At 33.6% G+C, this 25,098-nt stretch overlaps 1 protein-coding gene across 2 annotated transcripts in view; it reads right to left on the bottom strand.

Annotated features, from left to right (window-relative positions):
- Positions 1–23,098, bottom strand: part of NLGN4X (neuroligin 4 X-linked) — a gene marked incomplete at both ends in the record, with an annotated part of 135,588 nt that extends 112,490 nt beyond the window's left edge. For both annotated transcript variants that reach the window (XM_084306533.1, XM_084306532.1), the window contains one exon: positions 22,627–23,098. In XM_084306533.1, the coding sequence (XP_084162659.1) occupies positions 22,627–23,098 (472 nt within the window). The remainder of the gene's footprint in view (positions 1–22,626) is intronic.
- Between the last annotated feature and the right edge of the window lie 2,000 nt (positions 23,099–25,098).

Consider the following 25,098-nt stretch of genomic DNA (forward strand, 5'->3'; position numbering starts at 1 on the left):
CAAATAAAATTTGATAAGCTCTACTTTAGGCTAGCCTTTTACTTAAATTGACTTTGAAGGAAAAAAAAATGTATATGTATCAAATACATATTTAAACTGATCTAAAATAGTACAGGGTGACTGAAAAAAAAACATCTGCAGTAATATAAAGAATTCTTGTTGACCTCATCTATGTCTTTCTGTTTCTGAGAGCAAACATATCATTTATTTATCTGTACTATTTTCAGGTGGCTTCAGACCACGTAAGTCCCAAATGCCACACCTTTTTGATACTTCTCAGTGCTAATCATCATGGACTCACAATCCCTCTTTGTAATTATAACCTCACACACCAGAGCACCAAGCTGTACCTAGGATCTACAAGGTAATGTGATGAAAGTGATCACAGGTACAAAGTAATATGATGAAAGTGATGAAAATGTTTCTGTGATTCTGTGAAAGGACCACATAGGGGACACAAGTCCCCCAGTTCCACCCGAGTTACACATCCACACTTGCACACTATCACATCTCCTGTCATGGAGCTTTTCCAGTGAGATCTGATATATTCATCATTTCTAGTGTTGAGCAGTCAGAGGAAATCTCAAGCTTTTTGATGTATATTCTTAGGTAACAATGAAACACCAAATTGCAGTTCCAGTAGAGATGAAACACCAAATGCTACATCCTTGAAGATGCAATTAAACAACAGTGAAGGGTGCTGCATAGGCATGAACAGTAACACCTGCAGGGCAGCCTCTTATAAATCCGTTATGTCCTACTTTATTCAACTTTGACAAGTATTCATTTCTGCTGAAATACCTTCAATATTCCAGTTGAACATTTATACAATGCTACCACTCGGACAAGCTTTGAATGAGGTTGGTATCCCCACGTATTATTTGATGTCTTTTCTGAGACCGGACTGCCTACCTTACTGCTGTCTTCCAAAGAAGTTTATTGTGGAAAAATCTTTCACTGTTGTGAGATCTTTAATAGTTTTGCTTTTACACTTTTTATTCTACTATTATAATTATGCAAAATATTTCTCTCTGTTGCTCTAATTACAGATCTAGAAGAGAAATCAATATTCCTTTTAGCTCTATTCTATACCTAATGTTGTTATTCATATGATATTGCTGGTCTTAATTTGCAGTCAAAGAGCACATTTGGTCCAGCAGAGTGTTGCTGCAATTTGTTTGTTATCAGTGCCAAACAATTCTACTCTGTATTGCAAGCATATTAACAATTTACTGGTACTATTTTACTATTTTCATCTAGTGTGTATGTATGTAAAAATAACTTTTTTATCAAACATTAATTAATCAAGTAGATTTGAAACATCCCGTGAAAACTGGAAACAGATCTTTTTTTTTTTTTTTCTTTTGTGATTGCCATATACATACACTCATCTGTTCTAGTTTTTTGTTTGTTTGTTTGTTTGTTTGTTTTGTTTTTATTAGAAAGACTATAAGATTTCTTTTGTGAATATATTTTTAGTTTAGTTTCACAGGGAAATCAACCTCGTGGAATTATGTCAATCATTCTATAAAAATAATTACATTGCTAATTAATTTCAGCTTCAATTTCAATGCTTCACATTGCTACACATTTTAAAAACAAGCAAACAAACAAATAAAAAAAAAAACAGTAGTTTGAATAACAAAGATCCAAATTAATGTACCCATTGAGGAAAGCAAAGATTAATTTAGGAGCTCTACCTTCTCTACAGCAGTAACCATCACCCCAGTCAGCATAATCATATTAACCAGTGCAGCATGCACCAGAGGGGGCAGGGATAAGCCACTGTACTCTGTTCTTATGACTTTCATCTGAAAAGATACCAAATTCAAATACAGTCCTCCACAGGACCAAATTAAAAGTAGGTTCTAAGATATTATGAAAACCTTTCTGTAGTTCTTTTTGTTTGTTTGTTTGTTTGCATTTCTTATCATACCAGGTAGTAATGTTTTGCTCACATAGTTTTGCATTGCTGGGCCACATGAGAGCTGCTGACAGCAAAAACAAACAAACAAACAAACAAACAAACAAAACATAGAATAATAGAATATCCTGAGTTGGAAGGGACCCACAAGGATCATTGGGTACAACTCCTGTCTCTGCATAGGCCCATCCCAGAATCAGACCATATATCTCAGTGTTGTCCAAATTGTTCGATTCCAGAAGGCTTAGCGTTGTGCCCTATGGAGCCTGTTTCAGTGCCTGACCATTCTCTCAGTGAAGAACATTCTCCTAACATAAACCTCCCAGCACTTCATGCTGTTTGGGTCCTACGGGTCATCAGAGAGGAGACCAGCATTTCCCTCTCCACTCCCCTTTCTGAGAAGGCTGCACACCACTGTAAGGTCTTCCCTCATAGTCCTCTTCTCTAGGCTGAATAAACTAAGTAACATCGGCTGCTCCTCATAAGTCTTCCCCTATAGACCCTTCACTGTCTTTGTAGCCCTTCTTTGGATGCAAAGAGTTTCATATTCTTCTTATACTGTGACACCCAATACTGCACACGCTATTTGAGGTGAGGCCACACCAGTGCAAAGTACAGAGGAACAATCACATCCCTCAGTCAGCTAGCAATGTTGTGCTTGATGCACCCCAGGATACAGTTGGCCCTTTTGTTTGCCAGGGCTTACTATTGACTCACATTCAACTTGCTGTCAACCAAAACCCCAAGATTCCTTTCCCAGGGACAGCTCTCCATTTTCTTGTTGCTCACTGTGGACAAACATGCAGGAGTGCCCTGTCCTGCATGCAATATCCAGCACTGTTTAAAATTCATGTGGTTTGTGATTGCCCAGCTCTTTAATTTGTCAACATCTTTCTGCAAAAATCTTGAAGGAGTCAACAGCTCTTCCTAATTTAGTGTTGTCTGCAAACATACTTAGTATGTATTTGAGTCTTGCTTCCAGATCATTTATAAAAACATTAAAGACAACTGGCCTATTGATTAGTCAAGAGCCCGATGCAACCCTGTTTACTCTAAGTCTTTGAGACTGAGCCATCAGCCAAGAGTTCACACATCATATTAAGTATTTTTCTAGCTCTATGATGAAAATTTTGTCCAGAAAGAGAGTATCAAGAGAACGAGAGAAAGAGTATCAAAAGCTTTGCTGAAATCCAAAAAGATTACATCAATTGGCTTCCACTGGTCAGCTAGGTGGGTTGACCTTTTCATAAAAGGATATTAAAGACTTTCCCCTTCTGAATACATGTTAGCTATGAATAATGACTGTGTTGTTTCTCTAGTGTTTTTCAATAACACACAGAATTATCTTCTCCATAATTTTACCAGGTGTACGGGGTCTGGCTGGAATGTTAACTTTCCCTGCAGCAGCCCATACAGTGCTGTGCCCTGCACTTCTAGCTGGAACAGCAGTGTTATCACACCAGTGTTGTGTCTACTGCTGAGCAGTGCTGGCACAGCATTGGGCCTCTCTCTAACCCTCCTAGAGGGTGGGCAAAAAGCAAGAAGAGAAACATCACCAGGGCAGCTGACCTAAACCAACCAAAGGGATATTCCATACCATATGATGTCACACTGAGCAATAAAAGGTGGAAACAGGAAGAAGAGGGGAGGGGTGGGCTCATTGTGAAAACGTCAGTCCTCCTCCCGAACACCAGCTATGTGCGCTGAGGCCCTGCTCCAAGGACTTGGTCAAGCATTGCTCATATGTGGAAAGTAGAGAGTAATTTCTTTCTGCTGCACTTCCACATAGCCTTCATTTGTTTTATTTGTTTGTTTTCCTCCTTTTTATTTTTTCCTTTCCCCCTCCCTTTTCCCCTTTCCTTTTTTTTTCCCCTTTAGTTAAATTGTTTATTTCATAATAATATTTCTTTAATTATTATTATTATTTCCCTTTAATTAAATTATCCTTATCTCAACCCATGAGTTGCTCTTTGTTTTACTTCTTCCCCTCCTCATCTAAGGAGGGGGAGTGAGAAAGCGGTTGTGGTGTTTAGCTGCCCAGCACGGTAAAACCACCACACTAGACACTGAAGAGAGACTGACAGCCCTGTAATTACCAAGGTCTGCTTTCTTGCCCTATGGGATAACATTTGCCAGCTTCCAGTCAATGGGGACTCTCCAGATTCCCAGAACCACTGAAAAATAATTGAGAGAGGTCTCGTGATGGCATCAGCCAGTTATTTGAGCACCCTGGGATAAATCCCATCAGTTCCATCAGGCCTTTATATGTATTCACTTGGAACAATAAATCCTCTTGGAATCCAGCACAACTTCAGGGTTGCCTTGGAGTCTGTCACTCCTGCAGTCATGGTCCTCCAGGGTCCTCCAGCGGTCCCAGGGCCAATCATCAGTGTTGAAGACAGAGGGAAAGAAGGCATTAAAAGTCTCTGCTTTGAGTATGTGCCTATATTTGAGGTAACCATCCTCATCAATTAACAGACCAGTGTTATCTCTGGTCCTCCTTTTGCTGTTAACATATTTTTAAAAGCCCTCTTTATTGTTCCTCACAGTACTGGCCAACTTTAACTTTGAGCTTTGAAACTTGACAAATTTTCTCTCTACAATGGCAAACAGCATCTCCAAAGTCCTCCTATGTGACTTGACCTTGTTTCCACTGGCCGTTCACTTTCTTTGTTGACCTAAACTCTACAATAAGATCCATACAGCCTTCTGTCCTGGGTACTTGACTTCTGAAATTTTTGATTTGCCTGTTTCTGTTCTCTTAAGAAGTGATACTTAAAAAGTGACCAGCACTGATGAACCCAAATATCTTCAAAAGCAAAATCCCAGGGAACCTTACTAACTAGTTCCTTGGGCAGCCTGAAGCCTGCTATCCCCATACCCAGGGATTAAAATTCGCTATTCTCAAATCCAGGATTGAAAACAATATTATCCATGCAATGTAATGGTGAAAATGTATTAAATATTCGTGTTAGGATGGAGTAAACCATAGAATTTTCACAATTAAATTTTCCAGGGATGAAAGAATGCCTTACTGTTTTAGTGGAAAGAAAAGGAAAGAAGATTGAATAAGATATCCAATGAGAATTGAGTGCATTGAATTTTTCTTGCATTCCCAGAAAGGTGTAAATAAGGAAATCAATTTTGATGAAAGTGTCAAGACAGGGAGGAAAAACAAACAAACAAACAAACAAACAAACAAACAAAAAAGAGAGAACTTGAAGAAAGTGACAGAGTCAAAGGAGGTTAAAAGGAACAGAAATTGATTTTAGCTGTTTTTGTAACTGATAGGCTTTATACTGAAGTATCACTTCTATTTCTTCAAAATAAACTTCTTGATGTAGCTTCATTTTCCATACTCAGAATGCGAAATAAGTAAGTATTCATGGAAGAAGGAGTTAGAAACCCTAACTCTCCTTCCTCCAACAGCACATTAGCAAAGTTTTCTATGATGCTGTCTAGAGCAACAATCATTCAACTCTTATGTCCTCTAAATAGAAATGGATAAGAAAAAAATCACTCTAAAATTGTGATAACCTTATTTCATAGTGATTGAAGTACTTTCGTCTTAAGAAGAATGTGTGGGTTCATGCTCCCTTAGCAGAGAAAACAGACTGCCTGCCATACTCTTGATAAATGCCTTAAATGCCCATAATGAATACAAGAGTCTCCATTTCTCTTCTGCCCTCTTTTACTTGCATCCATCCCAGAAGACACTCTTAAAAGTTTAAGAATATTTGAGAAAATTGAGAATATTGAGAAAAAATATTTATATACAAATACAGTGAAATGAGAAGTTCACTAAAAATGACAGGAAAAAAACCAACAAAACAAACAAAATTACACAAAAACTTTCCTAATGGCCGTCTAAATTGTCATACAACTTGGAGACTACTCTGCAGGCTTTGAGGCAGTTTGTTAATTTAAAAGGTTTACATCTATTTATTGCTAATGGATGTGCTATGCTGACAGCTCTAAAGAAAGAAATATTCCTTTTATCTACAAGATTGGTACAGAAAAAAAAAAAAAAGATATATGTGTATATATGTAAGTATGACTGTATGGAGTCAGATCAAAGATTCATGTACCCCTGAATATGACTATGATCAACGAAAGTGGAGCTAGTTTCTTGTAGTGAAGATATCCGTAAGAGTAAAATCACATCTATATTTTACTTCAGAATACCTGCTTCCAGTTTCTTATATGCCTGTCCTAGAAGAAACAGGTAAAAGAAATTAACTAATAATTACTAAGATAGCTAATGCTAACTAATGATGTTATCAATCTTGTAAGGTCATAATTTTGTGCTTCTTTAGCAGCTTAGTGAAATCTTAAGTACATGGGCTGATACAGAAATCTCTAGTGAATACAATGCTGTAATCATGGAATGGGTAAATACACAATTAAAATTGATACAGATGAAAAAAAATCTTTTTGTTGGTGTTGTTTGTTTATTTTAAGGGAACATCCATCTGGATCGTTAGAAACAATAAAGGAAAGGAAGAACAGATAGTTAGATGGCCACTGTGTGCAATAAAATACAGCAATACTATTTTTAGATACACTTACCAGACACACTGGAAAAGAAATTAGTGATCTGGGGAAAGAGAAGTCCATGAGATAGCAAAGAAGTAACAAAAAAAATTCTTAAAATTTAAGAACTACTAACATATCTGTAACAAAATTTGTGTAACGTATTAATGAAGTAAATCAAACAAATAAGAAAAAAGAAACAACTAAGAATACATCTTTGCATCTTTACATATAATATGTATGAATATGGTAACTGAAGAAGAATGAGAATGAAAAATTCAAGAGACAGAATGCACAAGATGTTCCAGAATGCACTAAAACATGAGAAGTTTCTAATTATCCAGGTACAAATGCTCATTAATAACTGCAAAGTTAATCAATTTAAATGCAATGGAAATAGATTGCCTTAAGCTACTCAAATTTCCTGATTCAGAGTAGTCATGATCTTCCCTGAGATGGAAATCCCTCATTAGCCCTTAAAATGGCTAATGCCATAAAGTTGCACCCCTAACTAAAATATTTTAATTCAGGTTACTAAAGTATGGATTAGATTAGGGAAAAGTAATATATTTTTAAATTAACATATATACTTGGATATATTAGAAATTAAGAGTTTTTTAATGCAAGAACTCTTCACCAGTTTAACTGCTCTTGAACTGAATACTTTCAATCTAATACAAATGCTTGGACCTCATTTCCACTTATTGGAATATACTTAATCTTTTAAAATATTATGTAAACTCTCTTTACAAGTCAATGTCAGCCTACCATATAGTCATTTGCAGACTACAAAACTAGTATCTGTACCTGCAGAAACCTAAGACAACATCCCAATATCAAAGCGTAGATCAAGACTTTTCTAGGAAACAAGAATATACTTATGAATAAATAAAGGACTGGTTTTGGCCTATATTGAAAGATGAAAAAGAACTATCAAATATGACTGAATAAATGTCCAAATGACAAAATAAAAAGACAAATGTTTAGAGAAGTAACTTATTTGTAAATAAAGCTGAAGATAGATATAATTAACAGCTAAGAAATAGTTAAAATGCTGTTCTATTAAAAACAACAACAACAGAAAAAAAAAAAAAAAGTGGGAAAGGTTGTAATGAAAAGTGTGCATCTCATCACAACCTTTCTAAACCATTTATCCTTTGGTATCTGTATTATTCTTTCTGGAAATATGTAGATTTTCTTTAAAAGCCTTTCTCACCAGAAGGCTGAAATGATGTGCTCCACATTCTCTTTGGCCTGTTATGAATTTGGGCGAGGCCTTCCCAATGAAGAATGCGGATGTCCCTTCCCTGAAAGTGTTTAATGACAAGTTGGATGGAGCTTTGAGCAAGCTGGTCTGGTGGAATGTGTCCCTGCCCATGGCGGGGTGGGAGGGGTGAGGAGGAGGAGGTCGGGAACTAGATAATCTTAGGTTCCTTCTAAACCATTCTATGATTCTATGACTGTAAAAATTACTGAAGTTTTTGTATGTCGCTGCTGCTTCCTCCTTCAACAATTATGCTGGCAAGTCAGTCCTGCCCCATGAGGTCCAAACTAGAGAAATGTATTGTGTGGGCATTTGCTAAGTGTTAGTAGTTCCCAACATCGCTAAAGTTTTGGATTGTTCCCAAACATGCCCAGCTTCTTCCATCTCTATGCCTAAATACATGTATTTAACGTGGACACACTTTGTGACTTGTCTTCTATCAGATATTACTTCCATGGGAGCTCTGAGAGGAGACTGGACAAGATCTGATCTACCATCTACTGAACTGAAGAAAAGAAAATGGAGTGCTTAAATTATATCTAACAGAGCATATAACTGCCCCCTCCTAGCTCTCCCCCCACCCCCAAATAAAATAAAATTAAATTAAATTAAATTAATAATGTCTGCACTCAAATATTTCTTTTCAGAAGAAAAGAGAGGTCATCCAGCTTTGTTAAAGTAATTTCCTCCAATCTGTACCACTAACAACCCTGTTCATAAAATAAAGAAACGCTTTGTTTTTCTTTATTCATTTCTTAAGCCAATAGCCTTACCTATGGAATATGACATTACAGAAAAAAATGTGGAGTTTGTCTTTAGCTTCCTTACATGATGTTATCTTTGATACCCTATCACACAGTAAGGAGGAAAGAAGAGTAATGAGAATTATCTGAGTATATCTTTGCATGAAATAGCCAACAAATACAAAAGTAACTTTCAAAGAAATCAGTCAAATATGTCAGTGATTTTTCATTCTTCATGAAAAAAATCACAAGATCACACAAACTTTCTGGGTTATAGGCAAGCCAACACATTTTTGGAAAACAGTAAATAAGGATCTTAACACTATTTCTTCATAAACTTTAAAAATGATCGTAGGCTAAATGAGTGACATCATCTGACTTCACCGCTGATAAGCATATAGGGTGGTAAACCTTGCTCTATTGCTCTGTTTCACCTGAAGTTCATATTATTTTCAAAAGCAATGACTACAATTATTTATATGTCATCTTAATTACTAGATCCAACATGTTTAAATTACCAAGGTGTGAACCATTACCATTACAACTCAGATGAGATATAGGATGAATTCATGGGATGTATACCTTAAACTCACAACAATCATAAAATAAAATGCTTTAGCTTAAATATCATTAATACTTTTTATATTTTGACTACAAGTCAGCATATTTATAGAATGTGCACATAACTCATGTAGCTGTTTCTTATACTGCAGTTGACTACTCTTAGCTCTTTTCTGCCATTCTAGATCGTGGAGAAGATGGAACAATGTACCTGTCAGTAGAAAGGAAACACAACCACCATGGAAACATTTCAGATTTGAAATCAAATTAAAGTCACAGTCAAGGTTGCAGCTAACTGATAATAAAGCAAATTAGGGACTACATGACCAAATTATTATTATTTTTAATTTATTTATTATTAGTAAAGAACTGGGAACAGGGAGAGGTGTGACTGCCTCTTGGGTTATCTCAACAAAATCATTGTCTAGTTCTGCAAAAAGGAAATGTGATGCATGCAAAAAGAACATAGTGTCTTTGAAGAATTAAGCTCTGGGGAGAAGTGACAAAGTGGGAAAGGGAGAAAGTGAGAAAGGGAGATGTTGATTGCTCCCAGTGACATTTGCTTAACAACCACAAGAAAATGAAAATGGTCAACACAGGTTAAAGCCTTAGATCTACACTGTCTTAGCTCACTGCAAAGGGCACTAAACAAGTTTTGTGCTTAAAAAAAATCATTTGGAATTCCAAAAGTGATGGACCAATGTACAAGTATTAGATCTTATTAGATCTTATTAGATCCAGTCTCAGGAGAATGTTTATAGGTCATGAGAAATATGCATTTCAGAACAGTCTGCAATAATTACATCAGCTAATGATTAGAGCCACCTGGTCAGTCTGTTAGAGCAAACACTTTATATTGTACTCAGGAGTAATTTCTTTATTAGTTGAAAGACAGTAAAGAAAATTAAAAGACTGATAAAAATTTTCCAAACCATTATGTTGAATAAGCATGCAAACGGCATACTTTCTTCCAAAATCAATTTCTGACTACTTAATTTTATTATATGCTTTGCTGTCATTCATGCTTTTGATAAGCTTTGTGAAGCTATTAACTATACAACACACGTTAATAACAACTTTTCTTTCATTCATCATTAAGCTACCTGACCTCTTCTGACTTTAAATACATGGCATCTTATATACCGTTTCCAATCACAAAGTTTTCCCCCATTTTTCAATATCTAAATGATATATAATAATATAATATAATAATATTTAGTCAAGTATATATATATATATATATATATATATATATATATAGTCTTATTTCCTATAGCATGTCTTCTATCTCTTGGAAAAAGAAAAAAAACAAAACAAAACACAAACAAACAAACAAACAAGGAAAACAACTTTCTTTGTGAACACTGAAAGCAAAGGATTACATGTAAATGTTGATAGCAAGCTTACACTCCTCTACTGATTTTTATTCTTTTTTTAAAATCATCATGGTATAATGGTGGTAAAGTCTTTTTACCACCCAGAGACATATCAGAAAAAGCCATTTTGATACTCATTTTCTAAACAGGCAACCAAGGCACAAAGGCAGATTGTCTATCTATAATTTCATGGGATAGCTGTAAGAAATACTCTCAGTTCCCCTCAGACTTTACGAAATCTGTCTAATGCATTGATTAGAAAACCTATCTTGTAAAGTTCTCACCTGTTGAGATTACTCACACCAACAAGTATAGAAATAATATTTCTACATATCCCAAATCATATCACTTCAGACAGAAATCAAATTTTCTGAATTCCTGACCACTCATATTTTATGGGTCATTACCTAGGAAAAAAATCAGTATCGACAACGTTCCTGTAACAGCCTAACTTAATTATTTATTACTTAATTAACTGTTACTATTACTAATTTATTACTAAATTATTTATTACTTGTATACAGGGAAGAAAAAAAAAAATGAAGAGAAATTAGAAGCCTAAGGAATAGATTTATATTTATATTTATAATATATTTATTTATTTATTTATTTATTTTTCTGGGAGAAATTAAGCAAATATGACAAAATACTCTCCCAGTTCTTCTCAAAAAAAAAAAAAAAAAAAAAAAGTTTCACAAAAAATGTTGCCTTAGGCAAACAAGACTTTAAGATAAAATATTATAAAATAAATTGAAATAAAACACATCTTAAGAAATAAATTAAAAAAAAATCTAAGTAAACATGGTGCAGTGGAAGCACATAGCGAAATCTGCAGATGTAAAAGATGACTAAAATCATCTCAGTCAAACCCTGTAAAATACAATACATTTGGTAGGGAAAATGAATAATTAAAAGAATGAAAATTCAGGTACTTTTGCTTCACCCCTGTGTATTTAGAAATTAAGTTGTTATGAGCCTCTACATAAAATGGAGCAGGTAAATTACAAGTTATGTATGGTACCACCTAATATTTACATAAGAAACATAAAAGTGACAAAACAGCCAAGAAACTAGCTTACTTGTGGTAAAATATCACATATAGAAATAATTCAGTAAGAGCTTCAGGGTGAAAAAATCCTTTAAAATAAACCCACTTATAGTGCAGAAAAAAAAAAAAAAAAAAAAAAAAAAAAAAAGGAAATGGGAGGTAGAGAGAACCAAAACCAAAAGCTACATATTTAGATTTTTTAAAAAGTAAGTTGATAATCACAATACTAAAGCCATCCTGATTATTATTCATGTTAACATAATTAGTATTATTAGGAAAACAAGTAAGGTAAAAGAGCCTACATTTAGAAGTGTGATAATCTATTAGGAAACAACATGTGTGGCAGCAACACTCACAAGAGGCATAAATTATTTCATAATATTTCTAAAGATTGATATATGCTAGTATCTTTTATGCTTATCATTGCTTACTAACCTCTTCAATTATGTAAATGTAAGAGAAAATTATCTTAAGTATTACAGGCCATATTTTCAAAGGTGCAAAAAGATTAAATGACTGCTTGAATTGTCAATTGACTGCAAGATGGGTATTACATGATGGAGATCTTTCGCTATTTTCCTAGATACATTTTTAAGGCAACTGGATACATTTAGAGAACTGATGCTTGTAATACCTGAATATTATCCCTGCCTCAAGTCTTGCAATATCCCAAATACTTGTTGGGCACATTCATACAATGGGATGTGGGACAAACATTTCATGATGACAAATAAGTTGTGAGCAAGAGTTGCTTCAATAAAAATGAAAAATGAAATAGAAACAAACCAAACCTAAACCAACAAAACCATAAGAACTAAATTAAAGAAAATTCCAATGTACAACCACAGACCTCATGAGATCCTCGTAGTTTCCTGCAATACAAATGCAGACCACTAAGCATAGTGTCTCTCTGAAGGAATGCAGTACAGAGGGATTAAGATGTGAAAGAAAAGCAGGCTCCCTCGTACAAATGTTTCATTCACACCCACTAAATAGTTCTTTTTCTGATCCACCTATTTGGTAGCTGTCTCCTTTCCAAAAATTACTTAAGACACCTTACTCATGTTTTCTCAGATTTTGCTTCTTTTAGCTTCTTTTGCTTCTAACTTTAGTAAAACAAGAGAAAAAGATCTGGATAGCACTTTTTGTGGAAATTGAAATTGAGGCTATACCTTGTGTACATAAGACATTCACTTGTAATGTGAGCAAAGAGACCATGACAGAACTCAGTAACAACAAGAAGTTACAACAAATAGTGAGACTGAAGAAAGAGAAAAGAAATGCCTTAAAAAAATCCCTTAGTGGGTTACTGTGAAAATGGTTAAAAACAACAACAAAAACAAGAAAACAAAACAACAACAAAACCAGATACAGTTAAGAATAAAAATTTACCTATTCAATTCATATACCATATTTTTGTTCTGGGAATAGGACTGAAGGTATTATAAATAATCCCTTGTTAATGAAAATAAGGAATAAGCCATCCATAGTGGATTGTTAGATTTTTTTATTTTTTATTTTTTAGTTCGTATTACTGCATTTATTTGTATTCAGTTCTTTCTTCAATCTGTTTTTATTCAAATAATCCCACTAAGAGACTGTCATACTAAGCTGTTCTTTTTTGTACAACATTTCTGTCATTTTCTTTGACTTAAATATATTTTGAGGTAATTGTTAGTGACTAAGCATAATAATTATGCCATATGCATGGTTTTAGATGCCATCATAGTAAACATCTGATGTGATCCAACTCCCACAGACACACCCTAGTCATCAATTACTACATCAGCTACTAAATAGGTACTACTCTTGTACCTATTCTCTAAAGGCAGCACAAGAACCCTCACCTTACCTACAAGGTAAGGTAGAAAGAGTCCTGATGAGAAAAGCATCTCAAATCAGCAAGAACACTAATGTACCAGTCATTTTAAAGGACCTACATTATGTCTGGAAGGGTATTTTGGAGGGGAAACCCTTATTTTTGCAATTTGGCATTTTGCATGACTTAATATAACTTAACTCCAGTATGAATACAGTGAAAACTAATTTCTCTATATTATTAGTGAGGCAGAAGCTTAGGCATGTTTAACATTCTTTGCCTTGGTGAAATAAGAGGGTGCAAAATGCTTTGGTGTTTTGCATATAAAAAAAAAAAAAAAAGAAAATGGAGAGTCAATGGCATTCATTGACAAATATCTGACTCTGTCTAAATCAAGTCTATAAATTAGGAGTACAAAATGATTTTTGTAAAAAAAAAAACAGAACACAAACAAAACCTATCAGTCCTTAACCCTGCTTCACGCACAAGCCTCTAGCCCAGGACTGACCCAGCAAACTTTCTGCCATCCCTTTCTGGAGAGGTGGTGCCACCCTCGCTTCGCACCAGGCTCCTCCTGCAGCTTTTTTATTAAAATATTGCTGCCAACTCACCATAACTTAACAGAACTATTTTTTTTTTCTACTTTAGAATCAATTCTGCTATTCAGTAAGTTTAAAATCAAGTAGTGTCATTTGCTATTTGGTTTAACTGGTATATTCTCAGTATGCTTCTCATTTAAAACATCATTTAATTTAAAAAATAAAAATAAAAAGTTTGCTGTAAATTTGTAAGCGTGAGTGCATGTTTTGATTGTACAGGTTTTATTTCGTACATAAATTCCTCACTCCACAAAAATAGAACCAACACTCACAGTGTTATTAATTTTCAGGTTTGCAAAGGTACACAGGATCCCTTGTGATCTACTTTAGGGGCATTAACCAGAACCTGTCTGCATGGTTTTTTTTCTACTGTATTCACCAGCACCATTTGCAAAGCTCTTAAAAAATGAGTTTGCTGGAAACTTGTGCTCCCTCTGCTGGATAAATAAAGCAAGAATAGCAAATGAAAGCAGAACTGGTGCTATAGTATTGCAAATGAAGAATTAACTGCTTAACATCTTCAAGCCACTCTAAGAATCTAATTATCTTTTATGTGGTATTTTAAGTTATTTGTAAAAGGATAAAATTTACATTTTTGAATTGGGCTTTCATTTGCCTAACTGAATATTTACTAAATCAGACAATGCATCCAGGATTTCCAGCTATGATGGCTTGTAAACATTACAAGTGATTATCAGACATTCATTTGAGTCAGCATAAAGTAATTTCTCTCCATTGTATTAAATATTTCATGCCCTGTCAATTAAAAATCTATTTAACAACAACCCAGAGATAATAACTAGTTTGGAACAAGACACCAGAAATCCTATTTTTGACTAAAATTCCCTATATATAGTGCATGAAGTTGGCTTACCATTGCCAATAAATTTATTCTTCACTAGACATTTGCCTACAGCAAGAACTTTAAAAGATAAATTTTCCTTTTATTATAACATTTCTATAATGGATTTTTAACACATCAGCACCAGCAGATAGCTGTAAGCATTAGTTCATGTTCATAATTATTTCTTATCGCTTGTCTCTTTGTGCAACAGAAGAGCAAGAGCAATCTCCACACTAAAAAAAAAAAAAAAAAAAAAAGCCCTAAATATTAAGAAAACAAATACATCCATATTCCCTCAGATGATGATAATATCACAAACACAAATTAAATATATTTTTTGTTTTGTTTTGTTTTGTCCTCTATTTGGCTAAAAATTAATGCATTGTCATCACAAAATGTGAACATTTAATTCCTTATCTGGCATTTGGAGAATATTATGCTTATCTGGAATTATAAGCAAGAAGCACTGAGGCAAAGAACTGAATGCTGGAGATATTCTTTCACTTTAAAAAAGGATGACAAAACAAAGTACTGTGCAATGTTCAGGAACAATTTTCTTCTTATTATTAATTTATTGATTTATTTTGTAGATAATTAAATATTTATAGAGCAGAAATGAATAGTTGTTTGGTTCACACATTACCCATGACGGCCACATTGTTGTTCTTTATTTTTTTTCTACTTCTCTTCCAGTCTACTTTTAAAAGATTTTTCTTGGAAAATCACTCCAAGACTCTATTATCTCTGAGGGTTATAACAGGTCAGATCCCTGCTAATCAGAAAAAGAATAATTCCTTTAAGTATTTCCACAGATGCAGATTCATGAACTTTGCTAGTTAGTTGAGCTATTCAGCAAATGTCAGTTTTGTCTGAAGCTGCACTTAATGTACTAAGGGAGAGTGAATCAAACCAGAACAAAAAGATACAAATAACTTTCAATAAATGTGCAGAGCTATGCAACAAAACAAAACAAAACTTGAAACACGATTAATGAGATCATAAAGCCTTATTTTTTCCAGTGTAATTTTATAAGTGGAATGAAATCAAAGCTAGTCAAAATGGTGTAATCAAGATGCTACTAACATTAGAGTATTTTTTGTACTATTCATTAAACAGACATCTACCAAGGACCCATGCCATTGCTTGTAGAAGAGAAACTCTCAGTTTTAGATGTCAGGTTGTTATGTGTTTTGGAAGAAAGCAAGAAGACACACAGCAGATAGGGCCAGCATATATAGGAATGTTTTGCAGGAATGCAGTGGAAAAAGTTATAAAGACAAAACAAACCAACCAAACAAAAAATACTCTAAAAAGACTATTGGGAGTCAATGGACAGAATGAAGTAAAATCGTCTGTCTGATCTGTCTCATGACCCACATGACTAAAGACTGTTGTATTTTTTTCATCACAGAGCCAAATTGCACAGCCTCTACATCTCCAAAGGGGCACTAACATTAATTTCTCTCTGCGGTAGAAGCATTGATTTACAGCATTTTAAAGAACATTCCCTCTCCTCCCCCCCCCCCCCCATCCAGCAGGTTTTTCAGCATGAGGCAATGATGAGACTCTGGGGAATTCTGCCAAAAGTTCTGTTCAGATTAGATAATGCCATATTGAATCCTGAGCCTTCTTTCTAGGCTTCATTGCATATCAATTCCTGAAAAAGCCATTTGGGTACAATCCTGTAAAGTGCCTGTGGAATGGGCAACTCTTGAAGGGAAGAACAACATTTTGAAATCAGCAACTAAATCTGAGTTTATCTCTAAAGATTTAAGAATTTTATTTCATCTAGATTAGATTCCTGTTCTTTGCTGTCAGAAGGTATTTGTGACTGTTAAAAGCAACAATGTGAAATAAGGGCCTGGATTACCCATAGCTTTATCCTAGTAGGCAGAGGGTAGTGAGACATATGCCTTCTTCTTTCTTGCAGATGCTGCAATATTTTTTGATTAAGAAGAGGAGATATGTTGAACCCTTGCAGTGAAAGGTTTGAGGTGTTCTGACACAATGGGAACTCTATCTTTCTAAATGGAGAGAGATTTTCTCTCTGTTGTTAAATTTTGCAGTTCTTTTTGACTGGGATTATATGCAGTAATTCCAACATTATCATTTCATATTATAATTGTTATCTATCGTTAATACCTCTCACTTTGGATAGATACACAAGCTTTTTAAAAAGGGGTACCTCTATTTGTGTATAATTTTTGTACTGTATGTCTGAAATATATTTGAGTGACAACGCAATTTTGATACTCAATATGCAACTTTCCAAAGAAGACAGAGATTGACTGAAAGGTATTGACAGAAACTGTGACAATCTTAAAAATGAAAACAAACCGTTGTTATATTATGTTTTGTTGAAGAAAAACATTATTTGTAATACAAAAGTGTTCAAACATTATCCTCCATAAAATAAAATAAAATATACTAAATATATATTAAAAAAATAAATATTTTAAATATAACTAAATACATCAAACAAGAGAAGTAAAACTGTATATTTCTATATCGAGTACACAAATTATAATTGATTTTAATTAAAGATAAAGATAAAGATAAAGATTGTCAGGAAGTATCAAAACTACAGAGATGTAAACACTAGATATTAGTTTTTTGATTTCTTCAAGATATTTACATAAAACCTGGATTTGATTTCTTATATAGCTACTTACATTTACAAAAGCAGTGAAGAAACAGTAGAAAAATTGCATTTTTGAGATTACCTGATAAATTCCAGATATATCTACTGAAACTTGAAATTATATAAATTCTTGGAGGGTCAAGACTGTAGAAACTTAATAAAAATTACATATATCTTTCATTCTGTTACTATTTTTATATAGGTACCTTTATTCCTCATATTAATAAATAACCCACTGAATAGCTTACTTTTTTTTTTTTATGTCATCAAATAGTTGTTAAGCTGACTCATCTTGTTTATTTTTGTCTTTGTCTTTCTCTCCTCTCCCCCCCCAAAAAAAAAAAATAAAAAATAAAATAAAAGATAAATGTTTGAACAGATTTTTATCAATTTAATTTTATAGAGACAATTTTGTTAAAAAAATATTTTCCAAATTAAACAGATGCTGCAATTCAACAGAAATGATGTGAAGAAGGCTGCAAACATCCAGTTATATACTGAGCAGATATCTGCCTAATAACAAAAAGTGGCATAGCATCCAAGTTATAGAAATCACCTAACACACCTCTTCTTTGTTGGCTTTGATCAAGTTGTTGATTTCTTCATTGCTTATTCAACTAGAAACAGAGTCTAAAGAAGCAAGTACCTTTCCACCACACTACTGCTCAGAGAAGGAATACTGTTGATCTCTTTGCTGACTTTGTTTCTTCCTGGTACCCTACAGTTATACATGTATGCATCACTAATCCTGGAGAGCATTCTCAATTTCTCTATTCTAATCAAAAAATTATGACCTGCCTACTCATCCTTAATATGTATCATTACCTATCACTTTTTCTTGTCACTTTAGCAGTACTTATTGTGATATAAATGATTCAGAATCTCACAGAGTAGTTCTCTGTTCTGCTGAATCTTCTCTGAAGATTCCAAATACTTCATGAATCAATCCCTAGTAGATATATGGTGGTTTACGAGCTACCCACTTTGTACCCTTTTCCCATATAACAAAGTAAGTAAAATATATATGTTTGTAAAAAAAAAATCATTTTTTGTTTCATTTTCTTGTTTGTTTTGAAGAGAGGTTTTAAACAACAAAAAGATGTTTTAGATTTTTATCTCAACGTGATATTAATACAACTTTTACATTTATCATGAAAGAAATCCAAATTAAAGTTCTTTTAGATATATAGCTTATTAAAGTTCTTTTAAATATATATCTTTTTTCTATATATTTTTTCCCAGTTACGATAGGAGTTAGCAAGCTCCTTCAGCATCCACAGATTCAGTTGATAAAGGCCAGGGATTAAGCACAGCCGATTAACAGTCTGTGTCCTCTTCAATCTAGCATTTCCACTGCAGATAAACCTATATTCAGACTGAAGTTATAATAAACAGGCTGTCCTCAATATCATTTCCCTAGATGACCTCCACAAAACTGACATTCAAGTATTCTTGTGGAAAATTGCAGTTTAAAGTAACTGGAAAAGCTGAGAATGCAACATACACTCCCCACAAATGGGATATTGTTTATTCAGGAGATCAAGATAAATGTTTAGAAAACAGTTTGGACAGAGTGTTAATTTTACTATATTTCTTTAAATTTCTTTTATTCTTTTAATTTCTTTTCAATTATTATTTTCAATTCCTTATGATAATAGATTAGACTTTTAAAAATATTTCTTTATTGCTTATTCTTATCTTTTAAATAACCACCTATTTGTTTATACTTGTTATACTTGTTATGAGAAATTGTATTTATTGTTTATACTTATTATGAGAAAACAAACATATCTTGAAGAATTATAGTGGTAGCAAAACTCTTTCAAAGTCAAAGGAAAAAAAAATCAAATACCAAAATGCTCTACCTAATGAAATATAAAAGCTACCCTACATAAAGTGTCAGTACAAACAATTTTTCAAGTGAATTTCAAGTGAATTTTCAAGTAAAATAATAAAATTCTACATGGACATAATTTTCATAATATTCAGTTAGGTATGTGCTTTAATTTTTACCATAAATAATATTTTTGTTTAAAACGGAAAAAAAATATATATCTAAAAACAAGGATCCTTTTTTTTTTTTAGGAAGATTTTAATATAGAAAATTCTGACAAGTTTTTCAGCCACTGCCATTTGATGTTTGAAATCCAGAACATATGGGTCAGAAAAAAAAAAAAAGTCAATGACTATTACAGATCTAAATGTTTAATGGACATTTTAATTCCTTTATGTAGATGCTCCAGGTATTTTAAGCAACTATCGAATTTTGTGTTGTTTCATTTCAGTGTGTTTCTTTAAACTGAATCATAATCATTTAGTACATATAACATCTCATTATATAATAATATTATTAATAAAATATTAATAATATATACTATTAATGATAATAATAAAATAATAATAAATAATAGTATATAACGTAAATATATAATATATCTTATACATTTATTAATAAGATATATAAATGTAAGATATAATATAAGATATAAATATAAGATATATAAGATATAAATATATAAAACAATATATAAAATATAAGATTCAAATATATAAATCTTATCTATCCAGTTAAAGGGCCTGGGTTTTACTCTTGTTTCCATTAGTTTATACTGGCAGAATTCTAGTGAAATGATTCTGAAATCAGATGAATTAATGTGTGTGTTTATTCTTCAGTTCATTATTCAAAGCACATGACCAAAATTTGGTTCCCTTTGCCCAAACCACAGAAACAATAAGAAACAGGCCATGTTATGCAGTGCCAAAAAAAAAAAAAAAAGGAAAAGAAAAAAAGAACAAAGCTACAATTTGGTTATTAATTCCCTAGAACTGGTTTGAAGCAAGCACTGCATGTGGCCATAGTCAATTCATTATAGTAGTTCATCAGTTCTTGTTTTTTATCTTTTTTTTTTTTTTTTTTTTAAGGCATAAAATGATTCAGATTAAGTTTCATAGTCAGAACATTAATTAGTTGGGATGATTCCATTCACCTTTTATTGCAGACATAAAACAGTTTCAAAGCTTTTCTAAATAAATCTGTGCTTGAGAAAGAATTGGAATTGTTAATTTAACTCAAAGTCACTCACTTTGAGACTGCTTCAAAAGCTAATTTCATGGTCTCTGTAACAACATAGTTTATTTCTGCCAACTATGACTCATATAATGAAGCATAATGTGTTTAATCAGATTGTATGGACTACAATTTAAGGTTATTTATGTTTACTGTGGTTAGAAGACACAGTAACTTAGGAGGTCAGTTCTCCTTAGTTTTCTTTATGAGCAGAAGGTTGCGTATTTTCCTTACTAAAGAGCTACACTGAGCTATAGTTAAGTAGTGATAAAATTTCAGCATACAATTAAAACATCATGTATTCCATATATTCATTTTGAAATTTCTTGTTCTCTGTTGGAGCTGGTTAAAAACACTTGTCATATCACACAGGAACAATCTAGCCTTCAGCTCATTACCAACACCAAAACTTTTCTGTCATTTTATTCAACTAAACACTTTTTTTTTTTTTTCCTGAGAGTGAATATATAAAAGACAATTTATTACCATTATAAGAAGTTATTTTGTATAAACAAAAAATCTAAAATGATGAGAATTTAAGTGGACATAAAGGTGTACAAGAGTGCAATTAATTTTATCAGTCCTTTTTATTTATAAGCTAACAGCAAATCTCATTTGCTATTACCCACAATACAAGGAATTTTGTAGGTTCTTAGTCATTCAGCACGCAGTATTTCATTATTACCCACATGATATAAAATAAAATATTATTCTAGAAATTTATATATATTTTTTTCCCTTTCTAATTTTCTGCCTTATTTAATGGAAAACAAAAAACAAAAAACTTATTTTTACTAGATTAGAGGAATATATGAATGTAATGACATTGGCCTTTAAAATGACATGAAGTTAGCAGTGAGAACAATTAAATTCTTAACCTTAAATGTTTTCTTAGGACAAACCCACCATAGTGACAAATTAAAAGCTGCAGACAAAATCCACAATATAAAGAATTATGGGAACTATATATGTGAATAACCTAGGAGTGAGGTACAGTGCAATGAAACTAGAAGAGGGAAAGAAACATGTGGCTCCTTCTAGTAAATACATATGCGTGAACATAAACACACATACATATACACACATACAGAGCAGCCTACACACACCTTGTCTTTCAGAGTCCTCTGATTTAAGCAGCTTGATAGTATGTGTTTGCAGTGTTCCCAGTATTCCCAAACCTTATCCCTTTATTTTTAGCTTTTAGCTTTTGGCTTCAGTTGATGAGAACTGGAAAAAAAGGTGGTATGTTTAAGGCTTCCAAACAGCTTGGAAATTCTGAGTAAAGAAGCCAATCAAGTCAAAAGGATTACAATAAAGAACAAAATTTGCATATTTAGAGTATGGTTACTGAGAAATAACAATGTCTTAGTTATGCAAATCAAACCCTCAGCTGAAGTGAAGAGATTTGCATATCTGGGAGAAATCTGTCACTTTATGCACCAGTAACTACATTCTAAGTGGCTGAAAGAACTGGCATTCAGCAGAATATTAAATATAATTGTCAGAAGAGTTTTTTATTTCCTTGGGATATAAACTATAATCGTTTGAGGATTGGTGAAAAAAGGTCTTGTTTTCTGTAAGAAGCAATACCATTTTGCACCTCAAAAGATATATCTAGCATGCCAAAATGCTACAATATTTAAGACTGAGATCATGAAAACTTTCAAGGTGTTGTGTGTTGGCATTTGTGTTCATAAGTTAACCATAGGCTCCAAGGTAATAAAGTAAAATAAAGTAAAATAAAATAATTAAAAATAATAATAATAAAAAAGAGGGGGAAGGGAGAATTCTTCTTTAAAATGAGTATGCTGCAGCATTTGTACCATCCATGCAATGAAAAATACAAAGTTACTTCTTGTTAATGTTTATTTCCCTGTTCCTCTCTCCTCTCCTGTGTTCCTCATCTGAACTCAGCTCTAGTTCAGATGTAAGATTTGTAAGATTACACACCCTGCCCTGTGGCACTGGATACACTGGTGTTACACTGTGGCTGCAAATGAAATTGTGGTGTTACACTGATACATGAAGAAGAATTCATGCAAACATGTTCAATCTGTGAAGTATTCTTTATGATGAGTATTCATGGACATGATCCATTTCTACAGATAAAATATGGGGGAAACTGAGCAAGATGATTTAAAGACCTAGCTACTCAACTCATGCAGGAATTGGTGAGTGAGCTGAAGTGTGCTCCTGAGAGTACTTACCATCCTCTGTGGGTACATAGATATTCAAATACAGGCAGTCTTCATTTTGATCTTGAACATATGTCACCACAGTATCCAGATTGGCTGTAAACCAGACTGGCAGCATGTCGTTGAGCAGTGACCTCTCATCCAGGTACTGTGGGCAAACAGCAGCAAACTGTGTGGCATTTCGGACACCCGTCCAAGATGATGGAGGTTCTGGAGGCTGAAATCGCCTTTCTCCAGTTGGAGGAGAGGCATAAGGAACACCCAGATACTGCTCCACTGGACCAAGGATCTCATTGGGCAGAGGTGTTCTTAAACCACGTATTTTGCCATAATTCGTGGTAACCACTGGGTATTGTGCTTGACCATCAATGAGAGTAAATCTTATAGCCAGTGCAGTTATCCATAGGAGGAAGTTAGAATTCAACATGACACACACGGGGGTGAAGATCAAAGGCAGCCATAGAAGTCCCATTGGTTTCGACATCATTTAAATGAACATCAGCAGTGTTCTTTTCTTCCACAACCAGGAGAAAAAGGAGTCAAAGAAAATGAAAATAATAAAATAAAAAAGCAGGCAAAAGTAGATGAAGTGAGGCAAAAGTGTAATCTTGTTCAGGCAGTAAAAAAGCAAAAGCTAATGTGTGCCTCAGTTGACTGACTGTAGACAAATTCCAACATCTGAAGAAGCAAAATAATGTTTGTCCCCAGGGACCATCCCAGACTTGAGTGTTGGCTTACTCCTGGCAACACACAGCTTCTCCTGGCCAGTACAGTGGGGACAGATCGACAGTTACTCCACTTCCCCAGCAAAATGGCTCCTTCCAGTCAAGTCTAGCCCACTCAGTCAGCCTGTAGCCAAAAGAAAGCAAACAGTTAAAATCAACAGACACATTTTATTGGCATAAACCTACATAAAATAAACAAATAAATCAAATTCATTCTTTTTTTATACGGAACGACCCACAAATCTTTTATGAACTTTAGCCACCTTGTTTAGCTATGTGTTTCTGAAGATACACAAGGTAAGAAAACTGAAAATTTTCACAAACTTGTCCAAGGCTATAAAACAAACCAAACACTCTGCTTCTGTATGTACTTCCAAACCAAACCACAGCCCAAATGTTAATGCTTTTAGGAAAGTTATCCCACATTTAATTGCTTGCTCCAGGGTATTTTCTGCCCTGAATAAACATCTCCTTTTTTAACCACACTTGTATTCCCACAGTAAATGTTCATTAGATGTTTTGCTGCATTGGATAATCTCTCTTTGTTGTTATATGACTTCTATATATTATTTTCCACAGGTAAGCCTAATATTCTGTATGATTAACAATTTCCCTCCACATAATTCAGACATTCCAGCGAATGTAATAGAATTATCTTAGTTCAAAGCAAATGCGAAAATGGAATTAGTTAAAATTAGATACTATGGCATTGGTTTTCATATTGTCTTTATTTGTACAATTTCTGACAAAAAGGGACAATTGCAACTGAAAAATAAATGTGTAATACAATTGCTCAGAAATCAGATCTTGACCTACACTGTTACAACTATGGAACTTTGCCTTCTTACATGTTCCTAATTTAAATTCTTAGACAGAAGGCAAATCATAAATAAATCATGTTATTTTTTAATGAAATACAAGTTGCATACCATTACAAGAAGCATAAATAACAATACAACACTTCTTAATACTTACATTCTTCTCCCTACCCAAATAAATGGAGGAGCTCCCTTTTAAAACATTTTTCAACTTAAAATCACAAATGGCAATTCCACAGTTTGAAAAATCCTTATTATAGGAAACTAATACTAATACTATACATTTTATGGGATGAACACAAACTATCACATAAGCCATTTTTAAATGTGGACTACCAGGTTCAATTTTCAGTCAGGACTCTGTCTCATGAAAATCAGTTTTCAAAAGCAGAAAATTCCAAGTTAAGTACTTATTGACAGTGATTTCAAATTAAAAACAAAACAAAACAACACAAAGCAAAAAAAACAGATACACAGAGATATTTATGTTGATTCTTTGAGACGAAGACAGGCATCTGTGCAAAAGAAAAACAAAAACTAAATTCTTTCAAAACCCCTGCCATTCTTTAATGACTTTATCTGAGGATATGTACCACAAATGATGTAAAACACCTGAACACTAGAGACCGGAAAAATACCAGCTACGTATTATTTCTGCTGAACCAAATTTTCATAGAATCACAGAATATCTCGAGTTGGAAGGGACCCACGAGGATCCAACTCCTGGCACCCACAGGTCTATCCAGAAATTCAGATTATGTGACTAAGTGCACAATACAAATGCTTCTTAAACTCTGACAGGCTTGGTGCTGTGACTACGTCCCTGGGGAGCCTGTTCCAGTGCATGACAACCCTCTCAGTGAAGGATCTCTTCCTGATCTCCAACCTGAACTTCCCTTGTCGCAGCTTGACACCATTCCCGCAGGTCCTATCACTGGTCA

The sequence above is a fragment of the Netta rufina genome, assembly GCF_964035555.1.
Source record: "Netta rufina genome assembly, chromosome: 1".
NCBI lineage: Eukaryota > Metazoa > Chordata > Aves > Anseriformes > Anatidae > Netta > Netta rufina.